The sequence below is a fragment of the Dama dama genome, chromosome 1 (assembly GCF_033118175.1).
Source record: "Dama dama isolate Ldn47 chromosome 1, ASM3311817v1, whole genome shotgun sequence".
Taxonomy (NCBI): domain Eukaryota; kingdom Metazoa; phylum Chordata; class Mammalia; order Artiodactyla; family Cervidae; genus Dama; species Dama dama.
Window position 1 is genome coordinate 19,175,079 of NC_083681.1, and position 17,522 is coordinate 19,192,600.

At 35.5% G+C, this 17,522-nt stretch overlaps 1 protein-coding gene across 1 annotated transcript in view; it reads left to right on the plus strand.

Moving 5' to 3' along the window:
• The window catches only part of ATM (ATM serine/threonine kinase), a 153,563-nt gene that overhangs the window by 40,399 nt on the left and 95,642 nt on the right, over positions 1–17,522 (plus strand). The window contains exons 13-23 of the mRNA XM_061144255.1: positions 142–237; positions 1,308–1,533; positions 6,361–6,486; positions 7,068–7,193; positions 8,101–8,190; positions 10,479–10,650; positions 11,484–11,683; positions 13,912–13,994; positions 14,092–14,247; positions 15,051–15,126; positions 15,258–15,388. Coding sequence (XP_061000238.1) covers positions 142–237; positions 1,308–1,533; positions 6,361–6,486; positions 7,068–7,193; positions 8,101–8,190; positions 10,479–10,650; positions 11,484–11,683; positions 13,912–13,994; positions 14,092–14,247; positions 15,051–15,126; positions 15,258–15,388 — 1,482 coding nt within the window. The remainder of the gene's footprint in view (positions 1–141; positions 238–1,307; positions 1,534–6,360; positions 6,487–7,067; positions 7,194–8,100; positions 8,191–10,478; positions 10,651–11,483; positions 11,684–13,911; positions 13,995–14,091; positions 14,248–15,050; positions 15,127–15,257; positions 15,389–17,522) is intronic.

The following is a 17,522-nucleotide window of genomic DNA, read 5'->3' on the forward strand; positions in this document are numbered from 1 at the left end:
TAGTACAGATGGAAACAGTTTGAATTTTGGATCCAAATTTTAGAGATCAGTATTTTTAGTTAAGTGTGGGCATTTAAGTTTAAAGAATGCTTTAAATGGCTTTTGGTCTTTTAAGTAAAGATCTCTATTTTTACTTCATAGTAATTTTCCTCATCTTACCCTGGAGAAAATTCTCGTGAGTCTCACTATGAAAAACTGTAAAGCAGCAATGAATTTTTTCCAAAGTGTGCCAGAATGGTATGTTTCCTAATGGAGTTCTGTGTTGTTTCAATTAACAGAGATGATAATTTTAGCAGAGTGGTAGCTACATCTTAAAAATTGTGAACAAAATTGGTCAATTAAAAAAATGATAACTGTTACCAAGGGAAAAGTTTCTTTTAATTCAATAATTATAATTTATGTTCTGTAATGTGTTTATGATGGGATATTAAGAACATAAATATCATGTGGAAAAGATTTTTTTTATATGTCAAACAAAATCTGAATGACTACTTTAAAAACTAATGATAATTTAGTATAGGGAAAACAAAAATCTAAAAACTTCATTTTAGTCAATTGACTCCAGAGGCTTATGTTTATCACTGTGACTGAAAATGATTCACTGGCATGAAGTTTTCTAGTCTTTCTTAAGAGGGCATAATACAAAAAAAATATACATTTTGGAGAAATGTGAAAAAAAGGGGAAAGTGTTCAGACAATTTGTTTTTTCTTTTCTTTTCTTTATTTATTTGGGTCGAGTCTGAGTTGTGGCACGTGGGATCTTTCACTGTAGCATGCAAACTCTGAGTTTGGCATGTGGGCGCAGTAGTTGAGCTCTCTAGCTGTGACATGCAGGCTCCGGAGCACACAGGCTTAGTGCTTGCAGCCTGAAAGCTTAGTTGCTCCACTGCATGTGGGATCTGACCAGGAATCAAACCTGTGTCCCATGCATTGTAAGGCAGATTCTTAACCACTGGCCCACCAGAGATTCCCTCAGATAATGTTATTCTTAATGTTTATATCCATTGTTAATTAATGTTTTTTTAAATACTTCCTGAATTTACCTTTTAGATTGAATCTTTTATTTCTCATGTCCATTTGTTAGTGAAATTGCTACTGAATAATGAAATTCAGTGTAAGTAGTTATCAAAATCCAAAGAAGAAAAGCATTTAAAAGAATAATTCACTAATTACATGAGCAGTCTTTGAATAACATAGATTCAGTGTTAATGCTAAGTTAATATTTTATTTGTAATAGATTGATGCTATATGAAGGTAAAATAGTAGACAATTTGATCTTATAAATTGAAAATCTTACTTCTTTGAAGTGAGCAACACCAAAAAGATACAGAAGAACCTTCATTCTCAGAAGCTGAAGATCTGTTTCTTCAGACAACTTTTGACAAGATGGATTTTTTAACCATTGTGAAAGAACATACGCTAGAAAAGCACCAATCCAGTGTAGGCTTTTCTGTCCACCAAAACCTCAAGGAGTCACTGGATCGCTATCTTTTAAGACTGTCAGAACAGCTTCTAAATAACTACTCATCTGAGGTGAGATTTTCTAGAAGAGCTAAAGCCTGTGTTTGATTCTATTTTGGTAGACTGTTAGGAAGGAGAAATAGTGTCAGGAAAGGCCCTAAGGACTTTAAATTAAGCTTAATTAAATTAAATTAAGCTTAATTTTAAAAGCAAAGTAATAGCACATGTCTACAAATTGGGAAAAACCTTAGAATGAAAAAAGTAAAACTGAAGAAAAATAATTACTTTTTTAACCAGAAATTCTTACAGACATTAAAGAAGTAGATTTCTTTGGGTAGGTTAATGGGCAGTAATAATGGTTTTGAGCATATGGATTATTTGATGAAAAAGAACCTTAATTCAGAGGAGAGAAATTTTACGATAACAGAAAAGGACATAATTTAAACTGATCTAATAGATTTTGGTTGCACTTGAAAAGGGAGAGAAGTCATTGATAAATGAACTAACAGTCACCCATATTTAAGCAGTCATTTAGTGATGTCTTACATATCATTTCCGTTGTCCTCTTAAAATAAAAAAGTTCTCATTGTGTGTACTGTTCTCTTACCAAAACTCCTATGTCTTTCCATGCATTTCTATGTGTTCAGATAATTCACATGTCAAAATCCTCACTAAAGCCTTTTTTGATAATCTCCGCCATATATCTTTTAATTTTCATGTTGTTGTTGTTCGGTCACTAAGTTGTGTCTGAGTCTTTGCAGCCCCATGGAGTTGCATGCCAGGCTTTGCTGTCCTCCAGTGTCTCCCGGAGTTTGCTCAGATTCATGTACATTGAGTCAGTGAGGCTGTCTATCTGATGGTCTGCCACTCCCTTCTCCTTTTGCCTTCAGTCTTTTCCAGTGAATCAGCTCTTCACAACAGGATTGGCCAAAGGATTGGAGCTTCAGCTTTAGCCCCAGTTCTTCTAATGAATATTCAGGACTGATTTCCTTTAGGATTGACTGGTTGATCTTGTGGTCCAGTGGACTCTCAAGAATCTTCTCTAGCACCACAATTCAAAAGCATCAATTCTTTGGCACTCTATGGTTCAGCCCTTACTCTGCACATGGCTCTTGGAAAAGCTGTAGCTTTGACTATACAGACTTTTGTTGGCAAAGTGATATGTTTGCTTTTAATATGCTGTCTAGGTTTGTCATAGGAGCAAACGTCTTTTAATTTCATGGTTGCAGTCATCATCTGCAGTGATTTTGGAGCCCAAGAAAATAAAATCTGTCACTGCTTCCACTTTTTCCCCTTCTATTTACCATGAAGTGATGGGACCAGATGCCATTATCTTCATCTTTTGAATGCTAAGTTTCAAGCCAGCATTTTCACTCTTCTCTTTCACTTTTTTCAAGAGGCTCTTTAGTTCTTCTTCACCTTATTTGCCATTAGAGTGGTATCATCTGCATATCTGAGACTGCTGGCATTTCTCCCAGCAGTCTTGATTCCAGCTTGTGATTCCTCTGGACCAGCGTTTTGTATGATGAGCTCTGCTTAGAACTCAGACAAGCAGAGGGACAGTCTACAGCCTTGCCATACTCCTTTCTCAATTTTGAACCACTCAGTTGTTCCATGTTTGGTTCTAACGTTGCTTCTTGATCTACATACAGGTTTCTCAGGAGATAGGTAAGGTGGTCTTGTATTTACATCTCTTGAAGGATTTACCACAATTTGTTGTAATACATACTGTCAAATAGCTGAGAAAAGAAGAGAAGGTGAAAGGCAAAGGAGAAAAGGACAGATATACCCATCTCAATGCAGAGTTCCAAAAAATAGCAGGAGAGATAAGAAAGCCTTCCTAAGTGAACAATGCAAAAAAAAAGGAAAACAATAAGAAAGACTAGAGATCTCTTCAAGAAAATTGGAGATACCAAGGGAGAGTTTCATATAAAGATGGGCACAAGAATGGATAGAAATGGTATGGGCCTAACAGAAGCAGAAGATATTAAGAACAGGTGACAAGAATAAACAGAAGAATTACACAAAAAAGGTATTAATGACGTGGATAACCATGATGATGTGATCACTCACCTAAGCCATACATCCTGGAGTGCGAAGTCAAGTGGTCCTTAGGAAGTGTCACTGTGAATAAAGCTAGTGGAGGTGATGGAATTCCAGCTGAGCTACTTCATAGCCCAAAAGATGCTGTTAAAGTGCTGCACCCAGTATGCCAGCAAATTTGGAAAACTCAACAGTGGCCACAGAACTGGAAAAGGTCAGTTTTCATTCCAATCCCAAAGAAGGGCAATGCCAAAGAATGTTCAAACTACCACACAATTGTACTCGCTTCACATCCTAGGAAAGTAATGGTCAATATCCTCCAAGCTAGGCTTCAACACTATAACTGAGAACTTCCAGATGTACAAGCTGGGTTTAGAAAAGGCAGAGGAACCAGAGATCAAATTGCCAACATCTGTTGAATCATAGAAAAAAGCAAGAGAATTCCAGAAAAGCACCTACTTCTGCTTTATTGACTACTTCTGCTTTAATGAGAGTTGGACCATAAAGAAGGCTGAGCACGAAGAATTGATGCTTTTGTACTGTGGTGTTGGTGAAGACTCTTGACAGTCCCTTGGACTGCATGGAGATCAAACCAGTCAATCCTAAAAGAAGTTAATCATGAATATTCATTAGAAAAGACTGATGCTGAAGCTGAAGCTTCCAGTACTTTCGCCACCCAATGAGAAGAGCTGACTCATTGGAAAAGACACTGATGCTGGGAAAGATTGAAGGCAGAAGAATAAGGGGATGACACAGGATGAGATAGTTGGGTGGCATCACCAGCTCAGTGGACATGAATTTGAGCAAGCTCTGGGAAATGGTGAAAGACAGGGAAGCCTGGTGTGCTGTACTCTATGGGGTCATGAAGAGTTGGACCCAACTGAGCAACTGACCTTAACTGAACTGAATACTGTCACAGGCTTTAGCATAGTTAATGAAGCAGAAGCAGATGTTTTTCTGGAACTCCCTTGCTTTCTCCATGATCCAACGAATGTCGGCAGTTGAACCTCTGATCCTTCTGCCTCTTCAAAGCTCAGGTTTTACACCTGAAAGTTTCCAGTTCACATGATGTTAAAGCCTAACTTGAAGGATTTTGAGCATAACCTTGCTAGCATGTGAAATGAGTGCAGTTGTATGGTAGTTCAAACACTGTTTGGCATTGCCTTCTTTGGGATTGGAATGAAGACTGACCTTTTCCACTCCTATGGCCACTGGTGAAATTTCTGAATTTACTGACATTGAGTGCAGCATTTTAACAGTATCATCTTTTAGGATTTGAAGTAGCTTAGCTGGAATTGCTGGAGAAGGCAATGGCACCCCACTCCAGTACTCTTGCCTGGAAAGTCCCATGGACAGAGGAGCCTGGTAGGCTGTGGTCCGTGGAGTCGCTAAGAGTTGGGCATCACTGAGCAACTTCACTTTCACTTTTCACTTTTCATGCATTGGAGAAGGAAATGGCAACCCACTCCAGTATTCTTGCCTGGAGAATCCCAGGGACAGAGGAGCCTAGTGGGCTTCCATCTGTGGGGTCACACAGAGTCAGACACGACTGAAGCGACTTAGCAGCAGCAGCAGCTGGAATTGCATCACCTCTACTAGCTTTGTTTTGTAGAATGCTTCCTAATGATATCTGGCTCTAGGTGAGGGATCACACCATCATGGTTATCCAAGTCATTAAGACATTTGTGTATAGTTCTTCTGTCTGTTCTTGTATAGTTATTCTGTTTATCCTTGGACAAGAAAATGGCAACCCATTCCGGTATTCTTGCTTGGAAAATTAATGGGCAAAGGAGCCTGGCAGTCCATAGTGTCGCAAAGTGTCTGACATGACTGAGCAACTATCACTCACTCACTCGTATTCTTGCTGCCTCTTCTTAATCTCTTCTGCTTCTGTTAGGTCCTGACAGACAGTATCATGCCCATACTTGCATGAACTGTTCCCCTGATATCTCCAATTTTGTACCATATGTACAAATATCTCTTAAACTATGCTAGAAGCTCATTAAAGGGCATATATAATTTCTCTTGATCTTTGTATCTTCTTCAATACCTTATTATATGATAAATGTTAAAAGTATTTGTTGACTAAAATAAAACCTACAAGCTACTATGGCTAGATTCAATAGCCATAACTTATGATCCAAAGAACCAGAGAGAGGACAACGTGCCTGTTTATCTATCTTGCTCTTAATTACTGTCTTTCTTCTGGATTATAGTTATAACTACTTTCATTACAGAGTAATGAGATCTCCTGTTTTTTCCTAAAATGCCATTTCATATAATATAGGAACAGAAAAATCTGAAAGTCTTTTTTTTTTGTTTGTAACATTTACACATTTCTTACATAAGTCTATAAAATTGATTGACAGTAGCTATTGGTAAAATATCTTGTACTTGTCTGTGGAGTTTAAAAAGCTGAGTGAATCAAGGACCTTATTTCTTAGAAACTCAAAATGTCATTTTAATGTCTTTTTTTATGAATAAATCTGATTTCTGCTCATGTTCTAAGAATTATAGACAGTTATTTGCCTATCAGTTTTTTCTTTCTTTCCTCCTTACCTCAGATATTTAAGGACTTATGTGTGCAATACACTGAGCCACTTTTGAAAAAGATGTGCTACTTGGCCATCAGGACGTATTTCTCCTGTGTTTCCTGAGAACCCTGGTTATTACAGCTCTGCAGGGATCTCTTAGATGTTTTTTAGAGATGATCAGAATTATGGCATTATTAATTTAGCTATAGTTTTTTAATGTGAAGACAAAACTTGCTCTCGCAAAAAACAATAATACTCCAAATGATTTATGAAATATGTAAAAACTTTTTATTCTGTATACTTAAACTTTTTATATTTTAAGACTTCAAATTCAGAGATATTTGTCCGGTGTTCAAGTCTTTTGGTGGGTGTTCTTGGCTGCTATTGTTACCTGGGTGTCATAGCTGAAGAGGAAGCATACAAATCAGAATTATTCCAGAAAGCCAAGGTAGGAAGATTTATATCAATAGTGTTTTGGATTGATTTGAATGAAATATATTCCTGGGAAAATTTGTATATTTGTTTGGAAAACAAACTGTTATATAGGTTAACTGTTTCATTTATGTAGTCTGAGAGGAGATAATACTGTGTCTCAAAAAAAAAAAAAAAAAATACTGTGTCTCTTTTCTTAAGATTTGAAGTTATTTTAAGCCAATATAAATGCAGCAATTGAAATAATATGTTGAAAAATAATCTCATTAACAAAAATAAGGATTTTTATCTATCCTTTTAAAAAGTTTTCCCTGGAGCAGTTATCCTAAAGAATGCTTAATTAAGCATTAATCAAATAGTCTTTCTAAGCATGAAATTAACTTCTATCTCTGGGTATTGTTTTGTCAGTTGTGTGATTTGTAAAGATAACATGATATAAAACTTGTTGTTTTTAAAAAATTGTTCATTTTTAATTATGTAACCAACATAACTTCTTGAAAGGATTAATTTTACCTGTTAAGTAAAACAAAAAAAAGCCTTAAATAAGCTACGATTTTACCTGAAGTTTGGATTTTTCCTTCTTTTTTTTTTTAATAGTCTCTAATGCAGTGTGCCGGAGAAAGTATCACTTTGTTTAAAAATAAGACAAGTGAAGAATCTAGAATTCTTTCATTGAGAAATATGATACATCTATGTACAAGTTGCTTACATAACTGTTCCAAGGTAAGATGTTCTTCCTACTTGACAGTGTAGCCTCTCCAGGAGGTTGATAACTGGTTGATGTCATTAATGTTTTTAGGGTCCATTCATAAGTTGATATACTGAAATTAAATTAAATTGATAAAGTAGTATTCAGATGAATAAAGCAACAGATAATCTGAGTTTCTCATGAAACTAACTTCATAAAACTAATATTCTCAGGAAAGTTTCTGAGATTGTCTTACTCCTTTATATAACAGCTAATTGATAAGTTATTGCCAGTGTACTTTCATTCATTTAATAAAAACTTTTTGACTACCAGGTATGTGGTATGCGTACCGCTACCCAAGGGCTTGTGGACACTGCAAAGATAAGCTATTCAAGCATATATGTTATTCTATTCTGCCCAGATAGACTTAAATGAAGTTTGGTGGAAAGATTGCTGCTATGTGTAATCTTTGTTTTGATTTGAAGGAGGCCTGAGGGGTAGTCAGGCCAGAGTATTGATAATAACCGGAAACATCTTTTAAAGCTAATGTTAAGTACATGTCCATCTATCAATATTATCAGCATGTATTTTTAGAAGTGTTTTTTTGGGGAGATAAGAGGGGAAGGAGAGAGTGGAAGAATATACTGTAAGCTATGATTATTGCCTGTTTATGTTTAGGGGCAGTAGCTAGTATTTTACTTTAATGTTGTTTATGTCCAATAAAAGATATTTGCTACAGTTATTATTACCTTAAGAAAAGAGATTAGTATTTTTGAAGCAATTTCTGTCTTGTTCCTAATAGTAACCTGTTTATCCATGCTTATTCTGATAGAGAATTTCCAGTGTAAAAGAAAATCTACATTTTATTCACTACAGAGAAAATATTATCTGCGAAGAATAATTGTTTTTATATCTTTGCTTGCTGTTTTGTCTTAATTACAGCACAGTCCAAATAAGATTGCATCTGGCTTCTTCTTACGATTATTAACATCAAAGCTAATGAATGACATTGCAGATATTTGTAAAAGTTTAGTAAGTATGCTTCCTGTTTTACTGTCATATTTCATTGACTCTAACATACTTTTTATAACTTTGAAATTTCTTTGAAAAGGGATGTATCTCACAGTATATGGCATCATATGCTTTAAAAATGTGGAAATTTAATAAAGTTATTTGGTTTGCTGAGCAGAATGTATATGCTTCTTAATATCAATAGCACTTGTTAATTTCTCAATGAATAATAATAGACCAAGTGGTTGGAAATTAATCATTCAGACTCAGTACCTTTTTCTGTATAACGTCAGTTCAGTTGCTCAGTTGTGTCCAACTCTTTGAGACCCCATGAACTGCAACATGCCAGGCCTCCCTGTCCATCACCAACTCCCGGAGTCTACCCAAGCCCATGTCCATCGAGGTGGTGATGCCATCCAACCATCTCATCCTCTGTTATCCCCTTCTCCTCCTGCCCTCAATCTATCCCAGCATCAGGGTCTTTTCCAATGAGTCAGCTCTTCGCATCAGGTGGCCAAAGTATTGGAGTTTCAGCTTCAATATCAGTCCTTCCAATGAACACCCAGGACTGATCTCCTTAAGGATGGACTGGTTGGATCTTCTTGCAGTCCAAGGGACTCTCAAGAGTCTTCTCCAACACCACAGTTCAAAAACATCAATTCTTCGGCACTCAGCTTTCTTTACAATCCAACTCTCACATCCATACATGACCACTGGAAAAACCATAGCCTTGACTAGACGGACCTTTGTTGGCAAAGTAATGTCTCTGCTTTTTAACATGCTGCCTAGGTTTGTCATAACTTTCCTTCCAAGGAATAAGCGTCTTTTAATTTCATGGCTGCAGTCACCATCGGCAGTGATTTTGGAGCCCAGAAAAATAAAGTCAGCCACTGTTTCCACTGTTTCCCCATCTATTTGCCGTGAAGAGATGGGACCAGATGCCATGATCTTAGTTTTCTGATTGTTGAGCTTTAAGCCAACTTTTTCACTCACCTCTTTCACTTTCTTCAGGAGTCTCTTTAGTTCTTCTTCACTTTCTGCCATAAGGGTGGTATCATCTACATATCTGGGGTTATTGATATTTCTGCTGGCAATCTTGATTCCAGCTTGTGCTTCTTCCAGCCCAGCGTTTCTCGTGATGTACTCTGCATATAAGTTAAATAAGCAGGGTGACAATATACAGCCTTGACGTGCTCCTTTTCCTATTTGGAACCAGTCTGTTGTTCATGTCCAGTTCTAACTGTTGCTTCCTGACCTGCATACAGGTTTCTCAAGAGGCGGGTCTCTTGAGATATGGTATTGCCATATCTTTCAGAATTTTCCACAGTTTATTGTGATCCACACAGTCAAAGGCTGTGGCATAGTCAATAAAGCAGAAATAGTTGTTTTTCTGGAACTCTCTTGCTTTATTTATGATCCAGCAGATGTTGGCAATTTGATCTCTGGTTCCTCTGCCTTTTCTAAAACCAGCTTGAACATCTGGAAGTTCACGGTTCATGTATTGTTGAAGCCTGGCTTGGAGAATTTTGAGCATTACATTACTAGTGTATAACCTACCAAAATTTAAAATAATTCTCTATTCATAAAAATAAAAACAAAAACCTCACTAGACAAGCAACATATATTTTTCTTTTTCATATCAATGGATTGCATACTTTTTTGTCTGGAACAGTGCCTGGCACATACTAGATACTCAAATATTTAATGAGTAAAAGAATTTTCTTTAACTTGATTATTTTCATTTAGTAATAAATCTTGGTCATCTTTCCATGCTGCTTTATAGGGTTATACCTTACTGCCTTACTTGTTTTTTTGTTTTGCAGCAACGTGGTGTTTCATTATATGTGGGAATAACATATGTATTTTAACCCAACTGATCCTAATTAAAATTGTAAATGTTTTTTTTTTTTCTCCAAAGAGTTCTGCAGTAAATTTCTTACAGTTTTTTCTACTTCTTTTTGTGCCTCTGAAGAATGTAGGAAAATTCTAGAAATGGAATTGCTTGTTCACTTGGAATATGAATTTTATTGATACTGTTTGATAGATATTATCATTGTCCTCCAAAATAGTCATACTGTTCTCCATATAGTCGTTATAATCTTGTCTACACTCTCATCAGTTTGCAGTAGTATGAAGTTTCTTAATGTAAGAAGTCATTTGTAAAGTTTGTGTTTTCTTCTGTTATATAGACAGTACAGGTTATATATCCATTTTATACACCTGATTCTTGAATTGTTTGATTAATTCAATTTTAACTGCAGAATGCTTCTGAAAGAAACCAACTTGAAACATCTTTCTTTTGTTTGAAGGCATTCATGATCAAAAAGCCTTTTGACTGTAGAGAAGTAGAACCAATGGAAGAAGATACTGATGAAAATCTAATGAGGATGGAGGATCAGTCTTCCATGAGTCTATTTAATGATTACCCTGCTGGCAGTGTTACTGATGCAAATGAATCTGGAAAGAGCCAAATTACTATTGGTAAATACATTTTATTGCATGAGATTTTTTTTTTAACCTTCTAGTATTATTTGATATTATAAAAGACTTCATATATACTATTTTGTGCTCATTTAATTTCCTTTTTGTGTAGTCATTTAGGATTGTTCCCTTCCATATAGTTTAGAATTCTCCCATTTTTAATTGAATTTATCATCAGTTTCCTATTTTATTCTTCATGGGCAAATTTAAAAATAATTGCTAAAGAAATAAAAACATTTTTGGATAACTAAACATATTGGTTATTTGGAAATAAGCAGGATAGTGCAAAAGCACCCATAATGCAATTGTTGTTTACCTTTTTTCTGTTACTTCTACATAGACCCATATAATTCAAAATTATAATCAGCATCAACATTCAGATGCCTTTTTATACGTTTGTCTGTTTTCTTTTAACATTAACTAGAAGCAATTTTTTCATTTAGGTACTTGTGCTGTTGATAATCACACTTTTTAATGACCCTATAATATCGTATTTAACATTGATACCATAACTTACTAGGCCATTTTTTTTATTGTCAGAAATTTAGATCCCTTTCTAACAGTATTGCAGTGAATACTTGCCTATGTAGATTTTTCCATAGATTATTTTTTGATGACAGAATCCTGGAGTAACCTTTTATAAAGAATTTTGAAGCTTTTAGTGTGTGATCAAATTTATTATATTTTTGCTTTCCATATATTTTTATTTCTTTTTCTGTTGTTCAGGGGAAGATACTTGTGTTAATGTTCAATGTATGTGGTTATTTTACACCTTTGTTAGTCTTTTTTTTTCCCCATCTCTATTAGTCTTAATAAGTGCTTTTTATTTTTAGGTGCCATGAATCCTTTAGCTGAAGAACATCTATCAAAGCAAGATCTACTTTCTTTAGACATGCTCAAGTTCTTGTGTATGTGTGTAACCACTGCTCAGACTAACACTGTATCATTTAGGGCAGCTGATATTCGGAGGGAATTATTAATGTTAATTGATTCTAGCATGCTAGACCCTACCAGATCTCTTCATTTACACATGGTGAGTTCAGTGAAAGAAGTGCTTTGAGTGTACTTGATCTTGCTAGCTAAATGTAATGGACTGACATATAAGAATCAAATTGTACCTTTGAAGAATTGAAATTGCTTCCTTGAGAAATGAATCTGAGACTGTTATAAAATATACTTTTTTTTTTTTTAAATACACTTTTAATGTACTGTGAAAACATTTGGGTGGATACAGTAACATTAAGACTTGAATGGACTTTGGATAGATACCTTTTCTTTGGGTATAATTTTTATAAATTATTTTAAACCAGGCCAAGTAGTATAGACTCTGAATGTAAAAATAATACATAACATTGTTATTGAAGTCTGAATCTTTCCTTGACCTTGGTTTATATGCTTTAAAGTGTTTTAATGTAATTTCAAAGTGGCTATAAAGTTAAAATACTACAGAATGTCCTAAATTTCATTCCTAAGCCTCCATAGTTAACATTTTGCTACATTTGACTTATCCTTCTCTGCATGCTACACACACACACACACACACACACATACACACACACTCTTTTCTGTACCATTTTGAGATTAAATATTCAAATATGATGCCCATTTACTTCAGTGTATATGTCCTATAAACAGTGATACTCTCCTATATAACTATAGTATCATCATCAAGAAATTAACACTGTATCATGTTAACTAATAAATATGATAGTTTACTAGTTCTCAGGTCTGTCCAGTTTCTTTCAGTATGAAAGATTTCTTACTCTTTCCTTATCTTTCATGACTATTTTTGAATAGTATAGCCACTTGCTATATAGAATCCTACTGTTTGAATTTGTCTCATGTTTCCTCATTAGATTTAGTCTTAACAAAAGTAATCGCTCTCCTTTACTTCCTTCATCAGTCTACTCATCTACTGATAGATATCTCCAATTCCAATCCAGCACTGTAGAATTTATTTTTCTCTGTCCATATGTATGGCTCCCTAAAACAGTAAGAAATCTGGCTTTCCACTTAACCTTGATGCATTTATTTGTTTACTTAATATTATTGCATGTAACTTATCTCCTGACCACGGGTGCTATACGCTTAGCCCCAGTGCTGGTGAACATGTTGGGGGAGCTCCTGTCTCAGTGAGTATGCTGGATGAGTCTGTGGTCATATCCCTAGTCACAGGCAGCAAATTGGCAAACATGTCAGGTGATTTCCCCAGCCATGGGAAACATGCCGGTTAGAATCCCTTGTAAATATTGAGGTTGAGTCCCTGATAGAATTTCTTGTCATATTCTAGCTTTGGTGAACATCCTGGCTGATCGCCTAGCTCTGGCAAATATGCTTAGTTGAGTCCTGTTTGATCCCTTGGTTTCAAACCTGGCAATATTCTAGTATAAAGTCTCTAGCCCCAACCAGTTGGGAGGGCTGTATGCTTTTCTGGGGCTTTGATATTAAAAGTCATTTCAAGACACTAATATCACACATGACTCTCATGGCAAATATTTAAAATGGTTCAATTTAATGTTCTTTTTATAATATCAGAAGGAGTAAGAAACATTTTTCTACATATAGATGATGGGGGGGGAGGCTTCTGATTCTTAATACAGCAAGAAAATTATTTGACATGTCAGAAACTGACTGCCTAGTTATAACTTACCATTATTCTAGTAGTTGCTGAGTAACCGTTTATATTGTACCATAGAGAGCCTACAGGAAGATAAGTCAGGGTATTTGGATTATTCACTGCGCACAATTATCTCTGCTTTCTAAAATTCATTAATAGAATAGTTTTTAACCATTGAAGTTTTAAACCTCAAGTACTGTTTTCAGAGAGTGATGACATAGTTTTAAACTCTTACTCAGGCACTTAATCCCAGCAGTGATAACAACTGTCACTCACTGAATGCTGTCAAAAAATTTTAGACCTTTACATGCATTTCCTTTCATCTTCACAGTAATCTGGCCAGGTAAGTGCTATATCCTTATTTTACAGCTGAGAGTATAAAGACACCGATGACAAGGCAAGTTTTAAAACCACACAAGTAGTAACAGATTGTGGTGCTAGGATTTGTATCCCACTCTCTTTGACTTCAAACTCTCTTGCTATTGCCTGGTAAAAAAATTCACTGCTCAAGCGTGTATGTGTAGGCACGTGTGTTTACATATATGAATTTATGGTTTACATATATGTATGTATTTAAGTGAATGATAAATAAATATCATTTGAAAAAAAAAACTAATTCTCCCCCTCCCCGCCCCCCATCTTAGTATCTAGTGCTTTTAAAGGCACTTCCTGGAGAAGAATATCCCTTGCCAATGGAAGATGTTGCAAAACTTCTAAAACCACTACCGTAAGATATTAAAACCATATAGAATATTCACTCTAAATTTATAAACCAAACTGGTGTGCTCTGTTATGCTGATAAAGTTAAATTTTTTCCACCACAGCAATGTGTGTTCATCTTATCACCGTGACCAAGATGTTTGTAAAACCGTCTTAAACCACGTCCTTCGCGTAGTGATGAACCTGTGTCACAGAAATATGGATGATGAGAACACAAGGGATGCTCAAGGACAGTTTCTAACAGTGATTGGAGCATTTTGGTGGGTATAGATTATTTTATGGAGTTCTTGTTTTTCTTTTGCCACTTTTGCATACAAATGCAAACTTCGCATTTCTACTTTAGTGATTTCTTCTAATTCTTGAATGTAGCTATATACATTTTTTAACAATAGTGAAATGTAACTTGTATTTCCTTTCTTGATTGCTTGAAGAACTACATTGTTTTCTGCTTAAGGCTTGGCTTCCTAAAGTGAGCTTAGTGTATTTCTCTTTGAATTCTGAATCACTTAATAGTTCGACAAGTATGATGAATTAAAGCAAAGTGCAACAAGTCTAATAAAGCAGTTTATATTCCTAAAGTGAACAGGTTGGCCTTGTCACTATCTGGCTGTTTCATGCACAGAGTCACAGTTTGAGATAATACTAAGATACTTATAGAGGAGCATATATATGTCATTCAGAACCCTCATACCATTTGGTGGGTAAGGATTTCTGAATCAGTACAGAATATGGTTTTTTAAATCTTTGATATACAACACTAAAAATGTTTTCCTTTTCAAGCAAGTTTTCAATAACATGGTTAGCTGAAGTGTGATAGCCCCCAAATGAGGCATAATCATATGACACAAATACGTTAAAATGAGCTGCTTTTCAAACCAGTTTATTTTAGCTGGAATTTTTGCAAGGTGAGAATATTGGCGTGTACTGCATAGTGAGAATCAAATTTATCATGGAAAGTAATTTTGGAAGCAGCCTAGAATAATCTTAATGTCCAATGATTTTTTTTTTGACTATGCTTTTATTGGAATAATTACTTGATATTAAGACATGTACTTTATTTCAGGCACTTAACAAAGGAGGGAAAAAGTACATTCTCTGTAAGAATGGCACTAGTAAAATGCCTTAAAACTTTGCTTGAGGTGAGTTATTCCACTTTAATTATTAGTAAGGTTTCCAGTGACGTTTTAAAAGCAGTCTTTATTTCTGTTTGTTAATGGGTAGTTTTTCTCTTAGTATTTCACATTTAACCTCAATTGATTTTTTCCCATAGGCTGATCCTTATTCAGAATGGTCTATTCTGAATGTAAAGGGAAAAGATCTTCCTGTAAATGAAGTATTTCCACAGTTTCTTGCTGATAATCATCACCAAGTTCGCATGTTGGCTGCAGAGTCAATAAACAGGTAATGGGTCCAGTATTCATGAAGTATCTGGAGTGCTGCAGATAGCAGTTCAATGTCTAGCACAGTCATAGCTCACTAGGGGTGATATTAAAAGTAATGATTAGTAAGCATAGACTGTATGCTGACATTTTTGTTTTCTCTTAATTCTGACAACTCTTTCACTTAGATATGATTGTTTTATCAAATTTAGTAACGAAAACTCCATGGCTTAGATGGATAAAGTGAGTTGCTAAGTGCTATACATCTAGTAAGTGGTTGAGATGAATGAGGTGTGTCTACTCCCAATTAGAGATACAGGGCTTTTAGGTATTAGAGAGATTTTACATGAGTTTATAAAATGAAAATTAGCACATTTTACATTTGGCTAATTACAATCATATTTATTCAAGTGAACATAAAATTAGGCATTGGAGTGATTCTCTCACAAGAAATGTGTTTTATATTTGAGTACCTAATGAAGCCTTTGACTCTGTGGATTACAACAAGCTGTAGAAAATTCTGAAAGGGATGGGAATACCAGACCACCTCACCTGCCTCCTGAGAAACCTGTCTGCAAGTCAGGAAACAGCAGTTAGAACCAGACATGGAACGATGGACTGGTTCAAAATTGGGAAAAGTGTACGTCAAGGCTGATTATTGTCACCCTTCTTATTTAACTTATGTGAAGAGTGCATCATGAGAAATTCTGGGCTGGATGAAGCACAAGTGGGAATCAAGGTTGCCAGGAGAAATATCAACAACCTCAGATATGCAGATCACACCACTGTAATGGCAGAAAGTGAAGAGGAACTAAAGAGTCTCTTGATGAAAGTGAAAGAGGAGAGTGAAAAATCTGGCTTAAAACTCAGCATTCAGAAAACTAAGATCATGGCATCTGGTCCCATCACTTACTGCAAATAGGTGGGGAAAAAAATGGAAACAGTGACCCATTTCATTTTCTTGGGCTCCAGAATCATTGCAGACAGTGACTGTGGCCATGAAATTAAAAGATGCATGCTCCTTGGAAGAAAAGCTATGACAAACCTAAACAGCATATTAAAAAGCATAGACATCACTTTGCCAACGAAGGTCCGTCTAGTCAAAGCTATGGTTTTTCCATTAGTCATGTATACATGTGAGAGTTGGACCATAAAGAAGGCTGAATGCCAAAGAATTGGTGCTTTCAAACTGTGGTGTTGGAGAAGACTCTTGAGAGTACCTTGGACAGCAAGGAGATTTCTAAAGGAAATCAATGCTGAATATTCATTGGAAGAACTGATGCTGAAGCTGCTTTGGCCACCTCATGCCAAGAGCTCACTCATTGGAAAAGAGCCTGATATTGGGAAAGATTGAGGGAAAGAGGAGAAGGAGACGATAGAGGATGAGGTGTTTGGATGGTATCACTGACTCAATGGACATCAGTTTGAGCAAACTTACAGAGATAGCTAAGGACAGGGAAGCCTGATGTGCTGCATTTCATGGGTTCACAAAGATTCGCACATGACTTAGCGACTGAACAACAGTAACAACCTGAAGAAGCAAATATTAAATGTTAGCAACTGCATGTTTAATGGGTTATTAAGTGGATTTTAAAACTCTAGATTGTAACCTACCTCTGCCTTTCCCACCTCACTCTCCTATAAACAAAACATCTCTGCTTTATTTTTCTCTATAGCATTTATCACCAGTTGAAATATTATATTTTAACACATTTATCTAGGATATGAGCTCCTAAAGAGTGTTTGTCTTTGTCTCTTTTCCTAAAATAACACTTGGAATGTGTCAGGTGTTTAATAATTTGTAAAATCAATGAATATTTGAAAAAAATTACATTATGCTTAAAACATCAAAGCTAAAAATCATTTGAGCAGTTTTTCTGTTCAACTGTAGATGACCAATAATTAAAGAACACTGAAGAAAGTGCCACGCAGTCACATAAATACACGTGTTAGAAAACATGATGCGTCCAAAATTTTGATATTCTGAAAGCAATGTTTTCATAGGTCAGAATCATGTCTTAATTCCTTAGGTTTAGGACTATTTTTAGTAAAACCACAGTGCATTGTAACATTTGCTAATGGATGTGTGCTTTATTTCAAATACTTAAGAAAGAAAATATATACAGAAATTAAAGATCTGGGGTTACAGAGGATAA